At 43.3% G+C, this 21,362-nt stretch overlaps 1 protein-coding gene and 1 long non-coding RNA gene across 2 annotated transcripts in view; one reads left to right on the forward strand and one right to left on the reverse strand.

Moving 5' to 3' along the window:
- LOC130276591 (uncharacterized) overlaps positions 1-7,600 on the forward strand; it is an 86,556-nt gene extending 78,956 nt beyond the window's left edge. The window contains exon 3 of the long non-coding RNA XR_008845182.1: positions 7,062-7,600. This is a non-coding gene — a long non-coding RNA (uncharacterized LOC130276591). The remainder of the gene's footprint in view (positions 1-7,061) is intronic.
- The window catches only part of CPNE2 (copine 2), a 161,193-nt gene that overhangs the window by 36,273 nt on the left and 103,558 nt on the right, over positions 1-21,362 (reverse strand). Inside the window, exons 4-10 of the mRNA XM_056526169.1 lie at positions 20,544-20,618; positions 16,019-16,090; positions 15,028-15,111; positions 13,078-13,167; positions 12,863-12,961; positions 7,836-7,922; positions 6,794-6,853 (exon numbers count right to left, since the gene is read on the reverse strand). Coding sequence (XP_056382144.1) covers positions 6,794-6,853; positions 7,836-7,922; positions 12,863-12,961; positions 13,078-13,167; positions 15,028-15,111; positions 16,019-16,090; positions 20,544-20,618 — 567 coding nt within the window. The remainder of the gene's footprint in view (positions 1-6,793; positions 6,854-7,835; positions 7,923-12,862; positions 12,962-13,077; positions 13,168-15,027; positions 15,112-16,018; positions 16,091-20,543; positions 20,619-21,362) is intronic.

Raw genomic sequence — 21,362 nt, forward strand, 5'->3', positions numbered from 1 at the left:
TGACTATCGGTGCCGGCGCCCCATTGCCGGCGCCGATAGCCAGGGGGAGAGAAGCGGCGCCGACAGCCAGGGGGAGAGAAGGGGCAGCGGCAACCATTGCCGGAGCCGCTGCCCCGTTGCCTCCCCCCATCCCTGGTGGCATAATTACCTGGGTCGGGTCCGCGCTGCTGCAGGCCTCCGGCGTGCGTCCCCTGCGTCGTTGCTATGCACGGCGCGACGCACTGACGTCATGCGCCGCGCCGTGCACCGCATAGCAACGAGGAAGGGGATGCACACCGGAGGCCTGCAGCAGCACGGACCCGACCCAGGTAATTATGCCACCGGGGATGGGGGGAGGCAACGGGGCAGCGGCGCTGGCAATGGGTGCCGCTGCCCCTTCTCTCCCCCTGGCTGTCGGCGCCGCTTCTCTCCCCCTGGCTATCGGCGCCGGCAATGGGGCGCCGGTACCGATAGTCAGGGGGACAGAACGGGCAGCGGTGCCGATAGCCAGGGGGAGAGAAGGGCCGGCAGCAGGGCTCTAGACCCCAGGAAAGGCAGGGGGAGAGAAGCAGGCAGCGACAGCCTCTCTCCCCCTGCCTTTCCTGGGGGTGTATCGGCGTATAACACGCACATAGACTTTAGGCTAAAAATTTTAGCCTAAAAAGTGTGTGTTATACGCCGATAAATACGGTAATCGTATGAAATACTTTCGTCTTTACATAGTTGAATGTGCTGACAACAAAATCACACAAAAATTATCAATGGAAATCAAATTTATCAACCCATGGAGGTCTGGATATGGAGTCACACTCAAAATCAAAGTGGGAAAACCCCACTACAGGCTGATCCAACTTTGATGTATTGTCCTTAAAACAAGTCAAACTGAGGCTCAGTAGTGTGTGTGGCCTCCATGTGCTCAGATGGCCTCCCTACAATGCCTGGACATGCTCCTGATGAGGTGGCTGTGGTGCAACATGGCATTGGTGGATGGAGCGAGACATGATGTCCCAGATGTGCTCAATTGGATTCAGGTCTGGGGAACGGGCGGGCCAGTCCATAGCATCAATGCCTTCCTCTTGCAGGAACTGCTGACACACTCCAGCCACATGAGGTCTAGCATTGTCTTGCATTAGGAGGAACCCAGGGCCAACCACACCAGCATATGGTCTCACAAGGGGTCTGAGGATCTCATACCTAATGGCAGTCAGGCTACCTCTGGCAAGCACATGGAGGGCTGTGCGGCCCCCCAAAGAAATGCCACCCCACACCATTACTGACCTGCCGCCAAACCGGTCATGCTAGAGGATGTTGCAGGCAGCAGAACATTCTCCACGGCCTCTCCAGACTCTGTCACGTCTATCACATGTGCTCAAAGTGAACCTGCTTCCATCTGTGAATAGCATAGGACGCCAGTGGCGAATTTGCCAAACTTGATGTTCTCTGGCAAATGCCAAACATCCTGCACGGTGTTGAGCTGTAAGCACAACCCCCAGTTGTGGATGTCGGGCCCTCATACCACCCTCATGGAGTCTGTTTCTGACCGTTTGAGTGGACACATGCACATTTGTGGCCTGCTGGAGGTCATTTTGCAGGGCTCTAGCAGTACCTTGCATCGCCTTGCACAAAGGTGGAGGTAGCGGCCCTAAGCCACTTGTGTGGGTTGTAGACTCCTGAGCCACTTATGTGGGTTGTAGACTCAGTCTCATGCTACCACTAGAGTGAAAGCACTGCCAGCCTTCAAAAGTGACCAAAACATCAGCCAGGAAGCATAGGAACTGAGAAGTAGTCTGTGGTCGCCACCTGCAGAACTACTCCTTTTTGGGGGTGTCTTGCAAATTGCCCATAGTTTCCATCTGTTGCCTGTTGCATTTGCACAACAGTATGTGAATTGATTGATTGATTGACTGATTGATTGTCAATCAGTGTTGCTTCCTGAGTGGACAGTGTGATTTCACAGAAGTGTGATTGACTTGGAGTTACATTGTGTTGTTTAAGTCTTCCCTTTGTTTGTTTTTTTGAGCAGTGTAAATAACATAATTTTTACCATACAGTGAACGCCATAAAAAAATAATAATTTAGAGACATGCCAGAAATTTTCCAATTTTTCAGAATATGTTGGAGTTTTGACAAAAAATTCATGAATCAACAAAGATTTACCACTAATATAAAGTACAATATGTCATGATAAAAAAAAGTCTCAGAATCCCGTCGCTACGTTAAAAGGGTATTCCAGGAAAAAATATCTTAACCCCTATTCAAAAGATAGGGGATAAGATGTCTGATTGCGGGGGGGCTGCCGCTGGGACCCTCCGCGATCTCCCTGCAGCACCCGCATTCTATGCGGGGCTCCATCTCCAGGTTCTGAAACCATGGCCGTCACACCCCCTCCCATAGACATGAGGAGGCGTGGCCTTGCTTCCTGAGTGGACAGTGTGATTTCACAGAAGTGTGATTGACTTAGAGTTACATTGTGTTGTTTAAAGGGGTATTCCGCCCCTAGACATCTTATCCCCTATCCAAAGGATAGGGGATAAGATGTCAGATGGCTGCGGTCCCGCTGCTGGGGACCCCCGGGATCTGCGGCACCGCGCTATCATTACAGCACAGAGCGAGTTTGCTCTGCACGTAATGATGGGCGGTACAGGGGCCGGAGCATCGCTACGTCACAGCTCCGCCCCTCGTGATGTCACGTCCCGCCCCTTTCAATACAAGTCTATGGGAGGGGGCGTGGCAGTCATCACGCCCCCTCCCATAGACTTGCATTAAGGGGACGGGCAGGGATGTCACAAGGGGCGGCCCCATGACGTCACGCTGCTCCGTCCCTCGTATCGCCCGTCATTACGCACAGAGCGGGTCCGCGGCGATCTAACATCTTACCCCTATCCTTTGGATAGGGGATAAGATGTCTAGGGGCGGAATACCCCTTTAGGCGTTCCCTTTATTTTTTCAAGCAGTGTATTTCAACATTAAAAGCTCTTCTTTAGACCGGACAGAATGTATTTCTACCACCTACATACAGTATACTGCAATACTGCATGCACGCTCATAGCATTTATACTACATGCACGCTCATAGCATTCATACTGCATGCACGCTCATAGCATTTATACTGCATGCACGCTCATAGCATTTATACTGCATGCACGCTCATAGCATTTATACTGCATGCACGCTGATAGCATTTATACTATAAGCACGCTCATAGCATTTACACTGCAAGCACGCCTATAGGATTTATACTGCACACACTCCTATAACATTTATGCTGCGCGCAGGCCTATAGCATTTATACTGTTCGTACGCTCATAGCATTCATACTGTTCATAAACTCTTAACCGTTATCATTATCACTGTATCGTTATTAAGGTTTATCGTTATTACCATTATTGAGTGTTATTTTATTGTAGTGATTAGTCGTAGGCAACTGGTCACGTTGTAGCCTCGACCACAAGTGTAAGCCTGTTAAGGCTGAGTTTGTGGGAGGGGCGTGAGAGTACATAGCGCCCCCCTGCATACAGGTCAGGGCTTTTACAGCGTTGGCGACACCCGCCCAACCCTCCCTTATTTCTATCATTCTCCATCTGGGTAGGCCCTCTATAGGCGTGCCCACGGTCGTGGTTTTAAGCACAATTCTGTCCGCTGTAAGTATATTATCATTATGCCTGTTATTGTTATATTCAATCGTATTGGTATTATTATTGGTGTTATATGAAACGTTATTATTATGAGTATTATTATTACAATTATCGCCATTACTGGTATTATTACGCCTATGGTTTTTACAGTATTGTTATTACGTCATTCTTATTACTGCCATCATTTTTATGGTTATTGTTATTACTGTTATCATTATTGTGGTTATTGTTATAACCGTTATCATTATCACTGTATCGTTATTACGGTTTATCATTATTACCGTTATTGAGTGTTATTTTATTGTAGTGATTATTCGCAGGCAGCTGGTCACGTTGAAACCTCGACCACAAAGTGTATATATACAATGAGCTTGTCACCATACGACCCGGATATTCAGTGCAGCCTATTCCCACCAAATCCAAAGGCAGCGGCATCATGCATCACCGTGGTGATGGTTCTGCATTACAGTTGACAGCTTCTCCTGCGCTATATTCTGCTGCAGCATATGGCAAACCAGGGCTCACAACCTTTTAAAAGCATTCGTCTATTTGTTACTTTGATCTCTGCTACAATGTGTTAACTATTCTTTTGTCTGCCAACTCTGTACCTCGTTGCCTTCTTGTTGTTTACCTTAACTTGTCTAATTCTCTCCAACCTAATACCTTAGCCTGTCTGACTCTCTCTCACCTAATACCTCAGCCTATCTGACTCTCTCTCACCTAATGCCTTAGTCTGTCTGACTCTCTCTCACCTAATGCCTTAGCCTGTCTGACTCTCTCTCACATAATACCTCAGCCTATCTGACTCTCTCTCTCACCTAATACCTTAGCCTGTCTGACTCTCTCTCACCTAATACCTTAGCCTGTCTGACTCTCTCTCACCTAATACCTTAGCCTGTCTGACTCTCTCTTACATAATGCCTTAGGCTGGGTTCACACCTTGTTTTCTTTTCTTAAGCCCCGCTCCCGTATACGGTTGGGAGGAGGGGGAGCGGGGCTTAATCGCGGCGCCCGCACTCAGCCGTATTCAGGAACCGTATTTAATGCAAGTCTATGAGCCGACCAGAGTGAACCGCAGCCTCCGGTCGGCTTCGTTTTCGGCCGTATGCGGTTTCCCGACCGCAGGCAAAAACGTGGTCGACCACGTTTTCGCCTGCGGTCGGGAAACCGCATACGGCCGAAAACGAAGCCGACCGGAGGCTGCGGTTCACTCCGGTTGGCTCATAGACTTGCATTAAATACGGTTCCCGAATACGGCTGAGTGCGGGCGCCGTGATTAAGCCCCGCCCCCTCCTCCCAACCGTATACGGGAACCGTATTTAAGAAAACGTGGTGTGAACCCAGCCTTAGCCTGTCTGACTCTTTCTCACCTAATGCATTAGCCTGTCTGACTCACTCTCACATAATGCCTTAGCCTGTCTGACTCTCCCTCACCTAATGCCTTAGTCTATCAGACTTTCTCTCATCCATATTACTTCACTTCTGCTGCTTCCTTCTTGTAACCTACAGACAGTAGAAAAGTGAACAGAGGGAAGAAAGCATTTTTTTTTTTTAAATCAACTGGTGCCAGAAAGTTAAACAGATTTGTAAATTACTTCTATTAAAAATCTTTACCCTTTTAGTGCATTTTAGCAGCTGTATGCTACAGAGAAAATTATTTTCTTTTTGAATTTCTTTTTTGTCTTGTCCACAGTGCTCTCTGCTGACACCTGATGCCGTATCAGAAACTGTCCAGAGCAGGAGAAAACCCTATGCTGCTCTGGACCGTTCCTGATATGGGCATCAGGTGTCAGCAGAGAGCACTGTGGACAAGACAAAAAAGAAAAACAAAAATAAAAAAATGTCCTCTGTAGCATACAGCTGCTTTAAAGTACTGGAAGGATAAAGATTTTTTAATAGAAGTAATTTACAAATCTGTTTAACTTTCTGGAACCAGTTGATACATTTTTTTTTTTCCCACCGGAGTACCCCTTTAATGGCCTATCTAAAGGTATTTGTCCAACCAATGTTGAGTTATTAATTTATGGTCCATATACAGCATTCTCTACACAGCTTAAAAATATACCCAAAACGTAAAAGGGTAATCCCTTTTGAATAGAATGAATTTACTGCAACTTGGCAACTTTTCCTTTGCACAGGTTTTGATAAATTTTTCCCCAATGTGAAGGATTTGTTAACTGCATTTTGTATCTGGATCCAGAAGGATATTTTTAATCAAGACTTACCGTATATACTCGAGCATAAGCAGAGTTTTTCAGCACAATTTTTCGTGCCGAAAACGTCCCCCTCGGCTTATACTCGATTGATGAAAAAAAAAAAAAAAAAAATTCGCAAGCATACCGGTGGGGGTGGCGAAGGGATGGGCCGGGCTGTCCATTGTCGCCAATCTAAGCTGCATGGAACATCCGACTTCCAATGGGGAGGGTGAGCTGGTCCGGGCCATCCATCTTGACCAGCAGACGTTCGTGACGTCAGGGGCGTCCCTACGCGGCAGCATCAATGCAGCGTCACTAGTCGGGGGCCAGCCCGCAGCGGAGAAGAGGGCCTCTCGGTCAAGATGGATGGCCCGACCGGCTCACCCTCCCCACTAGAAGTCGGACGGTCCCTGCAGCGATGTTGGATGGCTGTTAGGGAAGGACCGACAGAGCTGCAACTGGGGAGGTGAGTGGAGAACAAGAGAGGGGGTCTGGATGATGACAGGGGGGTATGAGGGGGATCTGGATAATGATATGGGGGGCAAGGGGGATCTGTATGATGGGGATGAGGGGGGTCTGGATGATGACAGGAGGGATGTAGGGGGGTGGTCTGGATGATGGGTTGATGACAGTGGGAGTCGGGATGAAGACAGAGGAGGGCGGGATGATATTTCCAATCCTAGGCTTATACTCGAGTCAATAGGTTTTCCTGGGTTTTTGGGGTGAAATTAGGGGCCTCCGTTTATATTCGGAACGGCTAATACTCGAGTATATACGGTATTTGCTAATTTTCCAGATTCTGATGCATTGAAGCATTGATATTTACAGTAGAATGACTTGAGGGTAAGTTGCTTACAGTAAATACTTTATGACTCATATCCTTTATAATAGCTGCTGTCATACAATGTCCAGTTCTCAGTTAGTCTAGTTTGTTCCTTATACAGGCAGTACAGTAGATACTAGGGATAGACCATAAATACTTACTGTAAACATTAACTGGCATCCTCCCAGTATGTAATCAAGGAAGGAATAGTCTCTTGTAATCTGAAAGAAAGACACATGAACCAGTGATGTAGTATGGCTGTAATACACATGGCCGGTGACTGCCATTATAACAACACAGCACAAAGATTGATGATCGACCAGTTATATATTTCTTTATCATTTAACATTGGAATATATACTTATATATTTAGCATATAATGCCATTAAAGTATTATAAACATTACATTGCATTTTTATTAAAAAAAAGATTTTAGATCAGACATAATAATTGACAACTGCAAAAATAGAAGAGTAAAGGAGGCATATGTGGAGGTTCTCTACACCAAAGTTCTTTATTGGGACATCTGATTTACATGCTCGTAAGAGAAAGAAGATGGGTCATGCCTGCTATTCAGCTTACAGTGGGATAGTCACTGTACTGAAGAAGAGCATATAAAGACAATGGATGAAGAACCTCAACAGAAAGATTATAGAGGTAAGCACAAATACCCACTTTATATATCATTGGGGTAGATTCTTAGGGTTTTGTACAAATGTGAAAATGAAATGACTATGCTAATGTGGGCATTAGTCCTTAGGTCATGAATCCCACTACTGCAAAAATGACTACCTCTCGCCCAAAGGTTGAAATGACAGCCGCAGAAAATGTAAGCACTTTGGGTGGTGCAAATTCTGAGGCAAGCATACCGTAGCCAATCCTTGTGAATCTTTTAAGCTCACACAGACAGGACACAAAGCAGATGAAATCATAGTAATGCTGTATAGGGGATCTGTCAGCTGTGTATTATGCTCAGAACTGCCTCCCTCCCCCACCCTTCTCTGCATTACTGATGTACAGGGCTTGGCTTACTGCATTGAGCCCTGTCTGTCAATGAGTCAAAGCAGGGAGGGGTGGGGGAGGGAGGAGGCATGAATCCTGTGGCTCACAAACACCTCCTTGGCACTTTAGCTCTGAACATGTTATAAAGCTGACAGATTCCCTTTAAATTAAGAAATCCAACATTTGGAAGATAATCTTTACCTTACAAGATTTAATTATAATTACTCCAGAGTTTTTGTAGCTTCTCTTCTTCTTTTGTTTCTTTGGGTTAATGCAGTCAAATTCCACCTGAAAAAAAAAAGATTAATGTATCAGAAAATACTCTATATCACACTTGAAGGGGTACTCCGGCAATAAACATCTTAACCCCTATCCAAAGGAAAGGGGATAAGATGTCTGATCACATGGGTCCCTCTGCTGGGGACCCACGCGATCTCCAGCGCGCGGTATCCCGGTCATCCATGCATGGAGTGAACTCCACCCCATGCAAAATGACTGGCGACTACAGCCTCCACGCCCCCTCCATTCATGTCTATGGGAGGAGGCATGATGGCTACCTACTAGCCATCACACACTCTCCTATAGACATGGATGGAGGGAGCATGACGTGATGTCACCAACATGGAAGCTCCAAGCTTCCGTGTTCCAGATGCCAGCGCTGCAGGCCCAGAGATCCTTTGGATAGGGGATAAGATGATTATCGCCGGAGTTCCCCTTTAATCACCTAGGGTTTGTTTACACATAAAAAGGTTGTTTTTGGCGCATTTTTTCTGCATCACAAACCATGTGACTTTATCTTAAAATTGGCACTGGTTTCATTGAGGAATGTTTAAAAAAAACATTTCTGACATTTTTCAATGTGGTTCTGCATAGAAGCTACCATTAAAATCAATAGAAGCTTTAAAAAAAAAGCTGCATAAAAAGGAAAAGGCACATCAATTTCAAAGCAGTTTTTGACTGTGTAAATAAACTATGAGGGAGCAATTGTAAAGTATTTTGTGTTTTAGGATGTCAGGGAAGACATAGTGGATTACTGAGTAGACGATACTAATACAACTGACAATAAATAATGATAATAATAATAATTAAATATGAGCAGGTAGAGTATTCCTGGGCCACTACATGGCAGCAAACAAAAAAAATTGCTAGCTGAAAACTAAAGATCTTCGTGTGTTGTACTGTTGTCACTGAACCTTCTTCAGGCTTTTTGCTGTAAAAAAGGCTACAGCCAACCAATCCTTTCCACTCATCCCTGCCCACTGCCTGTAACATAAATGCTGATGCAGAGGGCACAGTCTGTAGCCCCTCCTGTGCTTTTCAGCATGCTACTCACAATGTGGAATGATTTATTTAAAGGGGTACTCCAGGGAAGTTAAAGGGGTTCTCCCTTGCTTATACTGTTTTTTGTTATTATGTTTGTGTTCTATGTGTGTATAAGTATGTGTTTTTTTTATGTGTGTTGTGATTATGTATATATGTATTTTCTTACCTTTTGTGAAGATCCAGAAGCTGGCCCCTTTTTCTTCCAGTGGCTTGCTGTGCACCTCGGCCTCCGCCATGTTGTGTTCGGTAAGTGGGATGTCGGGGGGGGGGGGGGGGGGGTGTTCTTGCTTCTGTCCTTCCTATCTTCTGACGTCCGAGGAGAATCTTTTCTTCCTGTTTCTTCCGTGGCTCAGCGATGAATCTGCGGCCTCTTCCGGCGCATACGCAGGTAGTTTTTTTTTTTTTTTTACCAATAAAGTTTTTTGTCTAAGTGACAAACTGTCTGCGCTTGCGCGAAGCTACGCTATTAGCGTAGACCTAACGTACGCTACGCTGTTAACGTAGCACTTGCGTACTCGCGCATGCGCAGACAGTTTGTCAATTAGACAAAAAAAACTTTATTGGTAAAAATAAATAAAAAACTAGCTGCGCATGCGCCGGAAGAGGCCGCATATTCGTCGCTGAGCCACGGAAGAAACAGGAAGAAAAGATTCACCTTGGACGTCAGAAGATAGGAAGGACAGAAGCAAGAACACACCCCCCGACATCCCACTTACCGAACACAACATGGCGGAGGCCGAGGTGCACAGCAAGCCACTGGAAGAAAAAGGGGCCAGCTTCCGGATCTTCACAAAAGGTAAGAAAATACATATATACATAATCACAACACACATAAAAAAAAACACATACTTATACACACATAACACACACACATAATAACAAAAACAGTATAAACAAGGGAGAACCCCTTTAAGTTAATAAAAACTTGTTCTTGGGGCCATTTTCCCTTCAGTTTTGTCTTCAGAAAGTGAAATGCATGCTCAATCAGATTCAGGTCAGGTGACTGACTTGGCCATTGCATCACATTCCACTTATTTCCCTTAAAAAAACTCTTTGGTTGCTTTTGCAGTATGCTGTAGGTCATTGCCCATCTGCCCTGTGAAGTACTGTTTAATGAGTTCTGAAGCATTTTGCTGAATATGAGCAGATAATATTGCCCGAAACACTTCAGAATTCTTCCTGCTGCTTTTGTCAGCAGTCACATCATCAATAAATACAAGAGAAGCAGTTCCATTGGCAGCCATACATGCCTACGCCATGACACTACCACCACCATACTTCACTGATGAGGTGTAAGCTTAGGATCATGTTCCTTTCCTTCTCCAGACTCTTCTCTTCCCATCACTCTGGTACAAGTTGATCTTTGTCTCATCTGTCCATAGGATGTTGTTCCAGAACTGTGAAGGCTTTTTTAGATGTCGTTTGGCAAACTCTAATCTGGTCTTCCTGTTTTTGAGGGTCACCAATGGTTTCCATTTTGAGGTGAACCCTCTGTATTCTCTCTGGTGAAGTCTTCTCTTGATTGTTGACTTTCACACACATACGCCTACCTCCTGGAGAGTGTTCTTCATCTGGCCAACTGTTGTGAAGGGGGTTATCTTCACCAGGGAAAGATTTCTTCGGTCATCCTCCACAGTGGTTTTCATTGCAGGTCTTTTGGTGTTGCTGAGCTCACCGATGCGTTCCTTCTTTTTAAGAATGTTCCAAACAGTTGTTTTGGCCACGCCTAATGTTTTGGCTATTTCTCTGATGGGTTTGTTTTGTTTTTTCAGCCTAATGATGGCTTGCTTCACTGATTCACTGATAGTGACAGCTCTTTGGATCTCATCTTGAGAGTTGACAGCAACAGATTCCAAATGGAAATAGCATTTGAAATGAACTCTGGACCTTTTATCTGCTCATTGAAATTGGGATAATGAGGGAATAACACACACCTGGACATGGAACAGCTGAGAAGCAAATTGTCCCATTACTTTTGGTCCCTTAGCAAGGCAAGTGGGAGGCACATATGCAAACTGCTGTAATTCCTACACCGTTCACCTGCTTTAGATGTAAATACCCTTAAATTAAAGCTGACAGTCTGGAGTTAAAGCACATCTTGTTCTTTTCATTTCAAAACCATTGTGGTGGTGTATTAATCCAGAAATGTTAGAATTGTGTTGATGTCCCAATATTTATGGACCTGACTGTACATATCTGAAGTTGTGATCGGTAGAGGTGTAGGTACCGAGGCCACACTTCTTGCTAAACAAAGGGGCAGAAGCACTCAGCTGAGAGCTATGGAGGAGATTAATCAAAACCTGTGCAGAGGAAAAGTTGCCCAGATGCCCATAGCAACCAATCAGATTGCTTCTTCTATTTTGCAGAGGCCTTGTTAAGAATGAAAGAAGCAATCTGATTGGTTGCTATGGGCAACTCAGTAACTTTTCCTCTGGACAGGTCTTGATAAATCTCCCCTATGTCTTTTTGCCTGTGATAAGCCCTGCTAGTCTCTCCAAAGAAAGACAAGCAGAATTGTGTAAAGATTTATAGACTGATGTAACACATGGTGTATATACTCACCTATTCCCCTTTCCCAGGTAAACTCCAAATAACCACACAACACTTTTTGTGGGAGGGGGTCGGCCACAGTTTTATTAACTTTATTCTTTATTAAACATTACAACCAGGTAACAAGGGGGGCTAGAGGGTCAAGTCAGCCTGTCAAGCCCAACAACCACAATTTTGGCTCATGACCCACCACTATGACTTGAAGTACAACATAGTAAATAGAAACACATATTTACAACAAAACAACAGAACCCAAGAGAACAAAGGGAGGGTTGGTGGGCTTAGCTTGGGCTCCAGCATTCAGCATGGACTGGAAATGCTTGGGAAGGCTCACAATAAAATGGGTGAGGCATCGCTAATCTTATTTGCCCATAATATGGGCAAGGTAGCTTATTGGCTGAGAGAAGTTCAGAAGCATGGGCCAGGGAAAGCTAACAGTTAACCCCTTGCTGCTACCAGTACCAGTGCATCCTTAGTCTGTGGCCCTTTCCTTACACAGTACAGAGCCCACCATTCTTTTTGTACTTTCTGCAGACTGCTTTGTTCATGAGCCTAACCAGAACCACAATTGAAACTAAGTGCTTCTTTTCAGTAAACAGCAAAGGTCTTTTACACTAGGGCATCAATAAATAAAAAAATGTTCATACATCACTATGACGTTCTGAAATTTTCAGAAATAGCAAGTACACTTTAAAGAGTGCCTATCATGATCTTGTTATATTTTATAATCCTCCCAGTTCAATGCCCCCATTATTATAAAACACCCCCTGACTTTATTTTTATTATTTTTTAGTTTTCTACCTTAATATTGCTCTGTATTTTCTGCTCAGTCTGAGTCAGATTCACAGATTGGGAAGGGGTGTTAACCAGCAGGCGTGACATCATCTGGCCCCATACAGGGGAGAACTTCCTCCCTTTGCTATACACAGCCCAGAGCTGTTCAGTGTGTGAGATGAGCTATGATTGGCTAAGGCTGCACACACCCCCCTCAGCACTCCAGATTGCATTTCCTGATTTTGGACTTCTGCAAGGCCAGCAGGAGTCCAAAGTCTGTGCAAGAGATGGTGGGAAATGTTCTCTGGACAAGTACGGAGACACCTAGTGGCAGCTTTTTTTAAACACAAATAAAACTTAATTATTATTATTTTTTTAATAAACAAAGTACATTAGAAACATTTTTTATTTACCATAAGCAGTGCCATAGCAAAATTTGTTTTAAAGACAAATTTGGCTTTATATGGAAGAGATTTGAACACATTTTGAACACCCTCTTTATATTCCAGCATGCCGCATCATCACCTAAAAGTGAACAGATCGTGCCTACACAATGAATGACTACATTGCCAGGTACTCACAGACATGCCTTCGCGAGTCTCACACATTTTGATTGCGGTGGTCTGAAATTCTCCTATAAAGTCATGTCCCCCATCATTGTCATAATCAAAGCACACAATCTGTAAAATAAAGCACACAACAATGTCAGTTGAGCTACATAATCAACAAACAAACTAAATAGAGAAATAAATATATCACAAAAACAAGCAAAAACATTTAATAATGCAGAATTAACCTTTATTGGCTTCTCAATGTCTCCATTACATAAAGACTGTAAGGGCACAGTAAAGGGCTTCCACACAGGATCCAGAGTATATTTGATAACCTGACAACAAAAACATAATCATAAAAATCTATTTTGTTACTTATTAAAGCCAAACAAAATGTACTTACCCTATGCAATATGACTGAATACCAAATTATAGTAACAATACAAAGACTTTTAAAGAGTATACACGGTGGGATATTTATCAAAACTAGGGATGCATTGAAAGGGAAAATTTGAGCCGATACCGAAAATTTAGGCTGTGCTTGGCTGTAAACCGAAACCGAAAATGCATTGCCCTGCCTCCCCCCCCCCTTTTTTTTTATATAGTTTTTGTTACATTTTATTAAATTGTTGATTGATGTGACCAAAATCAGCAATTTGTGCGTCTGGAATTTTTTTGTGTTTACGCTGTTCACAGTGCAGGATCAGAAACATAATAATTTAATATTTGGGACAATTATGCATGAGGTGGCGATACCAAATATGTTTATTATTTTTGTTCATTTTTCATATTTTTTATATGGAAAATGGGAAAAGGGGAGTGATTTGAACTAATATGGAAGGGGTTAATGGGTGTTTTTTTTAAACTTTAATTTAACTTTTTTTTTACACTTTATTAGTCCCCTTAGGGGACTTTTAGTAGGAATCATTAGATTTAATAGCTGCCCCCGGTGATCGCCGTATGTCGACTATTAGCGGCGGCCCCCAGCTATGAGAATTACCAGGATGCTGCCGGGTATGGTCGATAACGGACATCGGAGCAATCTCCGATGTCCGTCATTACAGGCAGATGTCAGATGTTGATAGAAGCAGGCATCTCCCGTTTATGACGAGGACACGACCCGCGGGCCCACGTCATGTCCACTCACCCGACCCATGAAGTGCATGTATGTCATGCGTCGGGGAGGGGTTAATAAGCCCCCCCCCCCCCCACCGAAATTATCAGCGGAAAATCTCTTCCTCTGCACAGGTTCTGAGAAATCTCCCCTTAGGGCAGTATTGGTAGCCAAGGTGCAAGTATGCTTTATGTTAGAAAACCATTGGGGAGATTTATGAAACCTTATGCATAGAATCAGAGGAGCTGTTGTACTTAGCAGCCAATCAGATTGTTTCTCACATTTGTAAAAAGGCTACTTAGATATTAAAGCTAGAATTTGATAGGTTGCTATGGGCAACTGTTTCTCTGTTTCTATGCACAAGGTTTGATAAAACTCCCCCCATGTGTCTACATACACCTGGAGTGGACCCTGATTTAAAGGAGTACTCCGGCGCTTAGACATCTTATCCCCTATCCAAAGGATAGGGGATAAGATGCCTGATCGCGGGAGTCCCGCTGCTGGGGACCCCATTTGTAATCAGTCCCCGGAGCGTGTTCGCTCCGGGTCTGATTACCGGCGACTACAGGGCGGGCGGCGTGTGACATCATGCCTCTGCCCCCATGTGATGTCACGCTCCGCCCCTCAGTGCAAGTCTATGGGAGGGGGCGAGACAGCTGAGGGGGCGTGAGGGGTAAGATGTCTAAGCACCGGAGTACCTCTTTAAACACTTCTTATGGATCCCTGACACATTTTAAGCATAACACCCAGGCCAAGTGCCCACACGGTATTTTTTCCTGTTTTCTTTACCTTAAAACACCTGTAATAGTGTAATGACTGGCAGTGCACACACAAGGCTGTACAATAAAGTGACATATCATACTGTGGACAATTGCATTTATTATTTATTCATCATTTATTTTTATGAAAAACTGGAATATTTTTAATTTTTTTTTACAGCTGGCCAAAAACTGCGTGTGTGAACATGGCCTAATTCTGCAAGTAAAGTCTGATTAATTTTTACTTTTTTTTTTTAACATTTTGTATAGAGTATCCTGCTACATACATGGAGATCAAGCAACATGCTACAATATATATTCACCTCTGTCCTATGAACCAGCATCCACTTCCCATCATCTCCTTGTTTGTAAAATTCTAAAAATGGATCAGATTTCCCGAACAAATCCTGTTAAGAAAGTTAGCAAAAGGTTAAGAAAGAAAAAAATAATAAAATCACAAAAGCAGGTACCGTATCGCGGCGGTCCCTACGGCCATCAACGGAAGGGCCCCGCGGCTAATACAGGACATCACCGATCGCGGTGATGCCCTGTATTAACCCTTCAGACGCGGCGATCAAAGCTGACCGCCGCGTCTAAAACGAAAGTGACACTAAACCTGCTGTTCATTCGGGCTGTTCTGGACCGCCGCGGTGAAATCGCGGCGTCCCGAACAGCTTACAGGACACCGGGAGGGACCTTACCTGCCTTCTCGGTGTCTGCTCCCTGCCGGTATCCCCTGCATGGCCGGCGCTCTCCTTCGTCGTCATCACGTCGTCACGCACGTGCGTCGGCGTGCGTAGCGTCGTGATGGCGGCGACGGAGAGCGAGGATACCCGTCAGCAGAGACATTTCGGAGCGACGGGGACACGGCGACAGCGATGGAGGGCGACATCCAGGGCAGCGGTGACGGGTCCGGAGCGGCAGGGACACGTGAGTATTACCTCCTATACCAGTGGTCTTCAACCAGCTGACCTCCAGATGTTGCAAAACTACAACTCCCCGCATGCCCGGACAGCCAACGGCTGTCCGGGCATGCTGGGAGTTGTAGTTTTGCAACATCTGAAGGTCAGCAGGTTGAAGATCACTGTCCTATACTTTACATTGTATTTGGTTCAGAATCTTTATTTTCTAGATTTTTATCCTATAAAATGAGGTGCGTCTTATATGCCGGAGCATCTTATATGACGAAAAATACGGTAACAGTAAAGCTGATGACTGTCCGCTGCCAAGCCACGAAATGGAGAATAAAGGGTATCCGGTCAGCTGCATGCATGAATAATAAACTGTATCATGTGAAACAATGTGACATCTCACCTTTTTATCTAGCTTCCTCCCAGCCATGGAAAGTGTTATCACTCTGTTATCAGACAGCTCTTCAGCAATAACCTAAAAATGTAGGCAAAAATAAGGTCCAAGATTTATTAACATTTAGAATGATATGATCTACTTGATTCAATTCATCCAAACGTTTTAGACATTTTGGTTATCAAAACCTTTTTCAGTGCCATATGTGTCTCTGTGTATGAGCTGTGCCATGGTTGTGAGATCAGCTGCTGACATACCCAGTCAGGCACCACTTATCTCCTGGAGAAGCATCTGTGCGGATTGGAACGCACATATTCTCTGACATGAAGAAGTAAGAAAATGTAACAAAAAAATGTATCGTCTTTTATTTTTTTTTTAGATTCAATAATTTTTTATATTTTTTTAAATAGTTAAAGGGGCCCTATCCAAGCAAAACCATCTTTATTATTATCATCACATGAATGATTTTCCTTGAAAAAACAAACTAGAGATGCAGAAATCAGACACATCTTGACAATGAGTTATTGGGATGATTGTGGGTCACAAGATTCGATGAATATCCAACATACAGATATACCCATGTGCTTAGTAATATGAGGAGAAAGGCTTCTAGTGACAACCGCTGTACAATGAATACATATTGATTTCTGATGTCAAGCACTTGTGATCCCAGTCTTCTGAGGTTACAGGCTGACTAAGTGTATACATCAGTGATAAGACTGCTTATGACATGATTGTCCTTGAAACATACAAAGGGCAGTGTATTCTGTAATATACCATACCGTAGCATAGCATAATATTATTCCATGTTTTAATAGATTAATAGTAATTCCATAATAGTTGGCTAGCGCCTAGGGCATTCTCTTTTACTGAATTTGCGAGTTCTATCAATCTATTTGATTTCCATATGTTTATCTGATCTATCTAATATGTATACTATCTATTTAATATCTATCTCTCTATCTAGTAGTGGAAAACGGTAGCACTCCTAATAAAGCATACACAGATGCCTCCAGCTGTTGATCCTGGTTGGGGATCCAAGAAAAGTCGGTGGCACTCCAAGGCCTTTTTGGGAGTGAATAAACATCACTTTTTTTTCACCGCTTGGAGTGCCACCGACTTTTCTTCAAGTATCTATCTATCTCATATATATCTAATATATATCTATATGATATCTATCTACCTAATATCTATCTCATATCTATCTCATATCTATCTATTATCTATCTAAAAAATATATCTATATGATATCTACCTAATATCTATCAATTATCTATCTAATATCTATCTATCTATTATCTATCTACCTACCTAATATCTATCTATTATCTATCTAATATCTATCTATCTATTATCTATCTACCTACCTAATATCTATCTAATATCTATCTACCTACCTAATATCTATCTACCTATCTATTATCTATCTATTATCTACCTAATATCTACCTATCTATTATCTATCTAATATCTGTCAGGATCCGGATAGGTATGCAGCGAGGACACTGGTGGTGGATCCTCTGTGTCAGTGGGGTGATGACGTGGGCCGCACCAGGGGAACGGAGTCTAAGGGGTTACTGGTTTTCACCAGAGCCCGCCGCAAAGCGGGATGGACTTGCAGCGGCAGGTAACCCCCAGGTCGTTCCACCCAATAGCGACTCACCCCAGCTGACAGCTGAGACAGGCGCGGTACACAGGGACAAGGGAAGAGCAAGGTCGGACGTAGCAGAAGGTCAGGGCAGGCAGCAAAAGTCGTAGTCAGGGGCAACAGCAGAAGGTCTGGGTACACAGGCTTGGGAACACACTAAACGCTTTCACAGGGCACAAGGCAACAAGATCCAGCGAGGACAGGAATGGGAAGTGGATTTATATACAATTGCCGCAGGTGCAGGTACTGATTGGGCCAGGCACCAATCAATGGTGCACTGGCCCTTTAAATCTCAGAGAGCCGGCGGGACAGCCAGAGGACGGGGCAGGTGAGGAGATTGGGATGCGACCCGCGGTCGGGCGCATCCCGCTAGGCGGATCGCATCCCCGCCGGTGACACCAGTGCAGCGCTCCCGGTCAGCGGGTCTGACCGGGACGCTGCACAGAGACGAACGGCGCGAGCGCTCCGGGGAGGAGCAGGGACCCGGAGTGCTCGGCGTAACAATATCTATCTACCTACCTAATATCTATCTACCTACCTATCTATCTATTATCTACCTAATATCTACCTATCTACAGGGTGGGCCATTTATATGGATACACCTTAATAAAATGGGAATGGTTGGTGATTAACTTCCTGTTTGTGGCACATTAGTATATGTAAGGGGGGAAACTTTTCAAGATGGGTGGTGACCATGGTGGCCATTTTGAAGTCGGCCATTTTGAATCCAACTTTTGTTTTTTCAATAGGAAGAGGGTCATGTGACACATCAAACTTATTGGGAATTTCACAAGAAAAACAATGATGTGCTTGGTTTTAACATAACTTTATTCTTTCATGAGTTATTTACAAGTTTCTGACCACTTATAAAATGTGTTCAATGTGCTGCCCATTGTGTTGGATTGTCAATGCAATCCTCTTCTCCCTCTCTTCACACACTGATAGCAACACCGCAGGAGAAATGCTAACACAGGCTTCCATTATCTGTATACACTGCTATATACAACTATATACACGGCAGGAGAAATGCTAGCACAGGCTTCCAGTATCCGTAGTTTCAGGTGCTGCACATCTCGTATCTTCACAGCATAGACAATTGCCTTCAGATGACCCCAAAGATAAAAGTCTAAGGGGGTCAGATCGGGAGACCTTGGGGGCCATTCAACTGACCCACGCTGGCCAATCCACTTTCCAGGAAACTGTTCATTTAGGAATGCTCGGACCTGACACCCATAATGTGATGGTGCACCGTCTTGCTGGAAAAACACAGGGAACGTGCCAGCTTCAGTGCATAAAGAGGGAAACATATGATCATGTAGCAATTTCGCATATCCAGAGGCCTTGAGGTTTCCATTGATGAATGGCCCCACTATCTTTGTACCCGATATACCACACCATACCATCATTTTTTGTGTTCCAACAGTCTTGGAGGGATTCATCCAATGTTGGTTAGTGTCAGACCAATAGCGGTGGCTTTGTTTGTTAACTTCACCATTTACATAAAAGTTTTCCTCATCACTGAACAAAATCTTCTGCGTAAACTGAGGGTCCTGTTCCAATTTTGGTTTTGCCCATTCTGCAGCACTTGAAACTACGGATACTGGAAGCCTACGCTAGCGTTTCTCCTGCGGTGTTGCCATCAGTGTGTGAAGAGTGGGAGAAGAGGGTTGCCTTGACAATCCAACACAATGGGCAGCACATTGAACACATTTTATAAGTGGTCAGAAACTTGTAAATAACTCATGAAAGAATAAAGTTATGTTAAAACCAAGCACATCATTGTTTTTCTTGTGAAATTCCCAATAATTTTCATGTGTCACATGACCCTCTTCCTATTGAAAAAACAAAAGTTGGATTCAAAATGTCCGACTTCAAAATGGCCGCCATGGTCACCACCCATCTTGAAAAGTTTCTCCCCCCTCGTATACTAATGTGCCACAAACAGGAAGTTAATATCACCAACCATTCCCATTTTATTAAGGTGTATCCATATTAATGGCCCACCCTGTAGATAGATAGGTAGATAGATATTAGGTAGATAGATAGATAATAGATAGATAGGTAGATATTAGGTAGATAATAGAGAGATAGGTAGATAGATATTAGGTAGGTAGAGAGATATTAGATAGATAATAGATGGATATTAGGTAGATGGATATCATATATATATATATATATATATATATATATTAGATAGATAATAGATAGATATATATAATGTGCCACAAACAGGAAGTTAATATCACTTACCATTCCCATTTTATTAAGGTGCATCCATATAAATGGCCTACCCTGTATTATCCATCTATTATCTACCTAATATCTATCTATCTATCTATCTATCTATCTATTATCTATCTATCTAATATCTATCCCATTTCTGTCTATCTACACATATAACCTCCATTTGTTTCTTTGATATATATCATCCATCCACATATCCATCACATTGTTGAAGGACTATTAAATCATTTGCTATTAATTCTCTATAATAACAGACATAACAGGAATTGCTTTTTTTAAAGAGCCTGTTACAAAACCTCCGTACAAGACTGTAAGAGACAATCTTACATTTTTGCTGCACTTTCCCCATGAAATATAAAAAAAGACTTTCCACGCACAATGTTCACTTTGTTTACCAAGTTGTTGGAATAATGAAACAATTGGTGCACTTGAGTCTGTCTCATGCATAGAGGAACATGCAGCATATTGTTATCCTGACGCTGTTATCTTGTTGCTAGGTTACTGTTGCCATGATGCATGTCTTCAGCTTTTACTAGAAACAGAATGATTGCTACCGATGGAATAATCAAGCGATTATCTCAGTATGAAGTTCAAACAGCTTTTAAAATGACACAGGCAGTACAGAAAAAGAAACCTCTTTACCGTTATGACTCCCTTCCCCGCTGGCTTCCCATTTCCTAAAACCAAGGGTCGTGTTACCTTCTTGCTGGAAACAATCTGAAAATAAAACATAAAGAATAAGTTGCACAACAATTATTATTTGCTGGATTTAGAAATGTGACATGTATCTAACAATCTCTGATAGCGAGACAGTGGAATAATTGTCATACATGGCTTTCTCTACCTCCAAGCAGCACATAATAAGCCTGACTAATGGAGCATGCTGGGAAACTTGTCCTAGTGGATATTGGAGGAACTGATACAATGGGGAGAGACGTGGATTGTATTATTATTATTTAGGAATTATTTAATGTGTAGTTCCAAATAGCAACAAGTTACATAGTTCCTCCAGAGTACTGCACAACTACCACTTACAGCAGGCTGTATTCTGGCAATGTAATGTACATTACCACAGCCTATGTCAGAACTGCCTACAGTGATGAATGGGGCTGTGTACCAATGTTGGTGCGGGGTTATTATTGGGATACTCCAACATGTAAAGGCTGCATTCACAACAATTACAGTACATTAGGAATATAGAATGTATGCCATTCCCTAATATAATAATTAAAGTGGCTGATTCAGATGAATGGAGCTAAGCTGCAGTACCACAACTAGCCCACAAATAAGGGTGGCACTGCTTATGGGTAAAATAAGTCATTTTTCTTTTCTTAAAGGGGTTTTATAATTAAGATAAATAGGTCTAAACTGATAAATTATGTGAAATTTAACATATTTACAGATACACGTAATTATCAGAAATCAATAGTTGTTAAAAGGCGTCCCTACCAATATAGGCTG

The sequence above is a fragment of the Hyla sarda genome, chromosome 6 (assembly GCF_029499605.1).
Source record: "Hyla sarda isolate aHylSar1 chromosome 6, aHylSar1.hap1, whole genome shotgun sequence".
NCBI lineage: Eukaryota > Metazoa > Chordata > Amphibia > Anura > Hylidae > Hyla > Hyla sarda.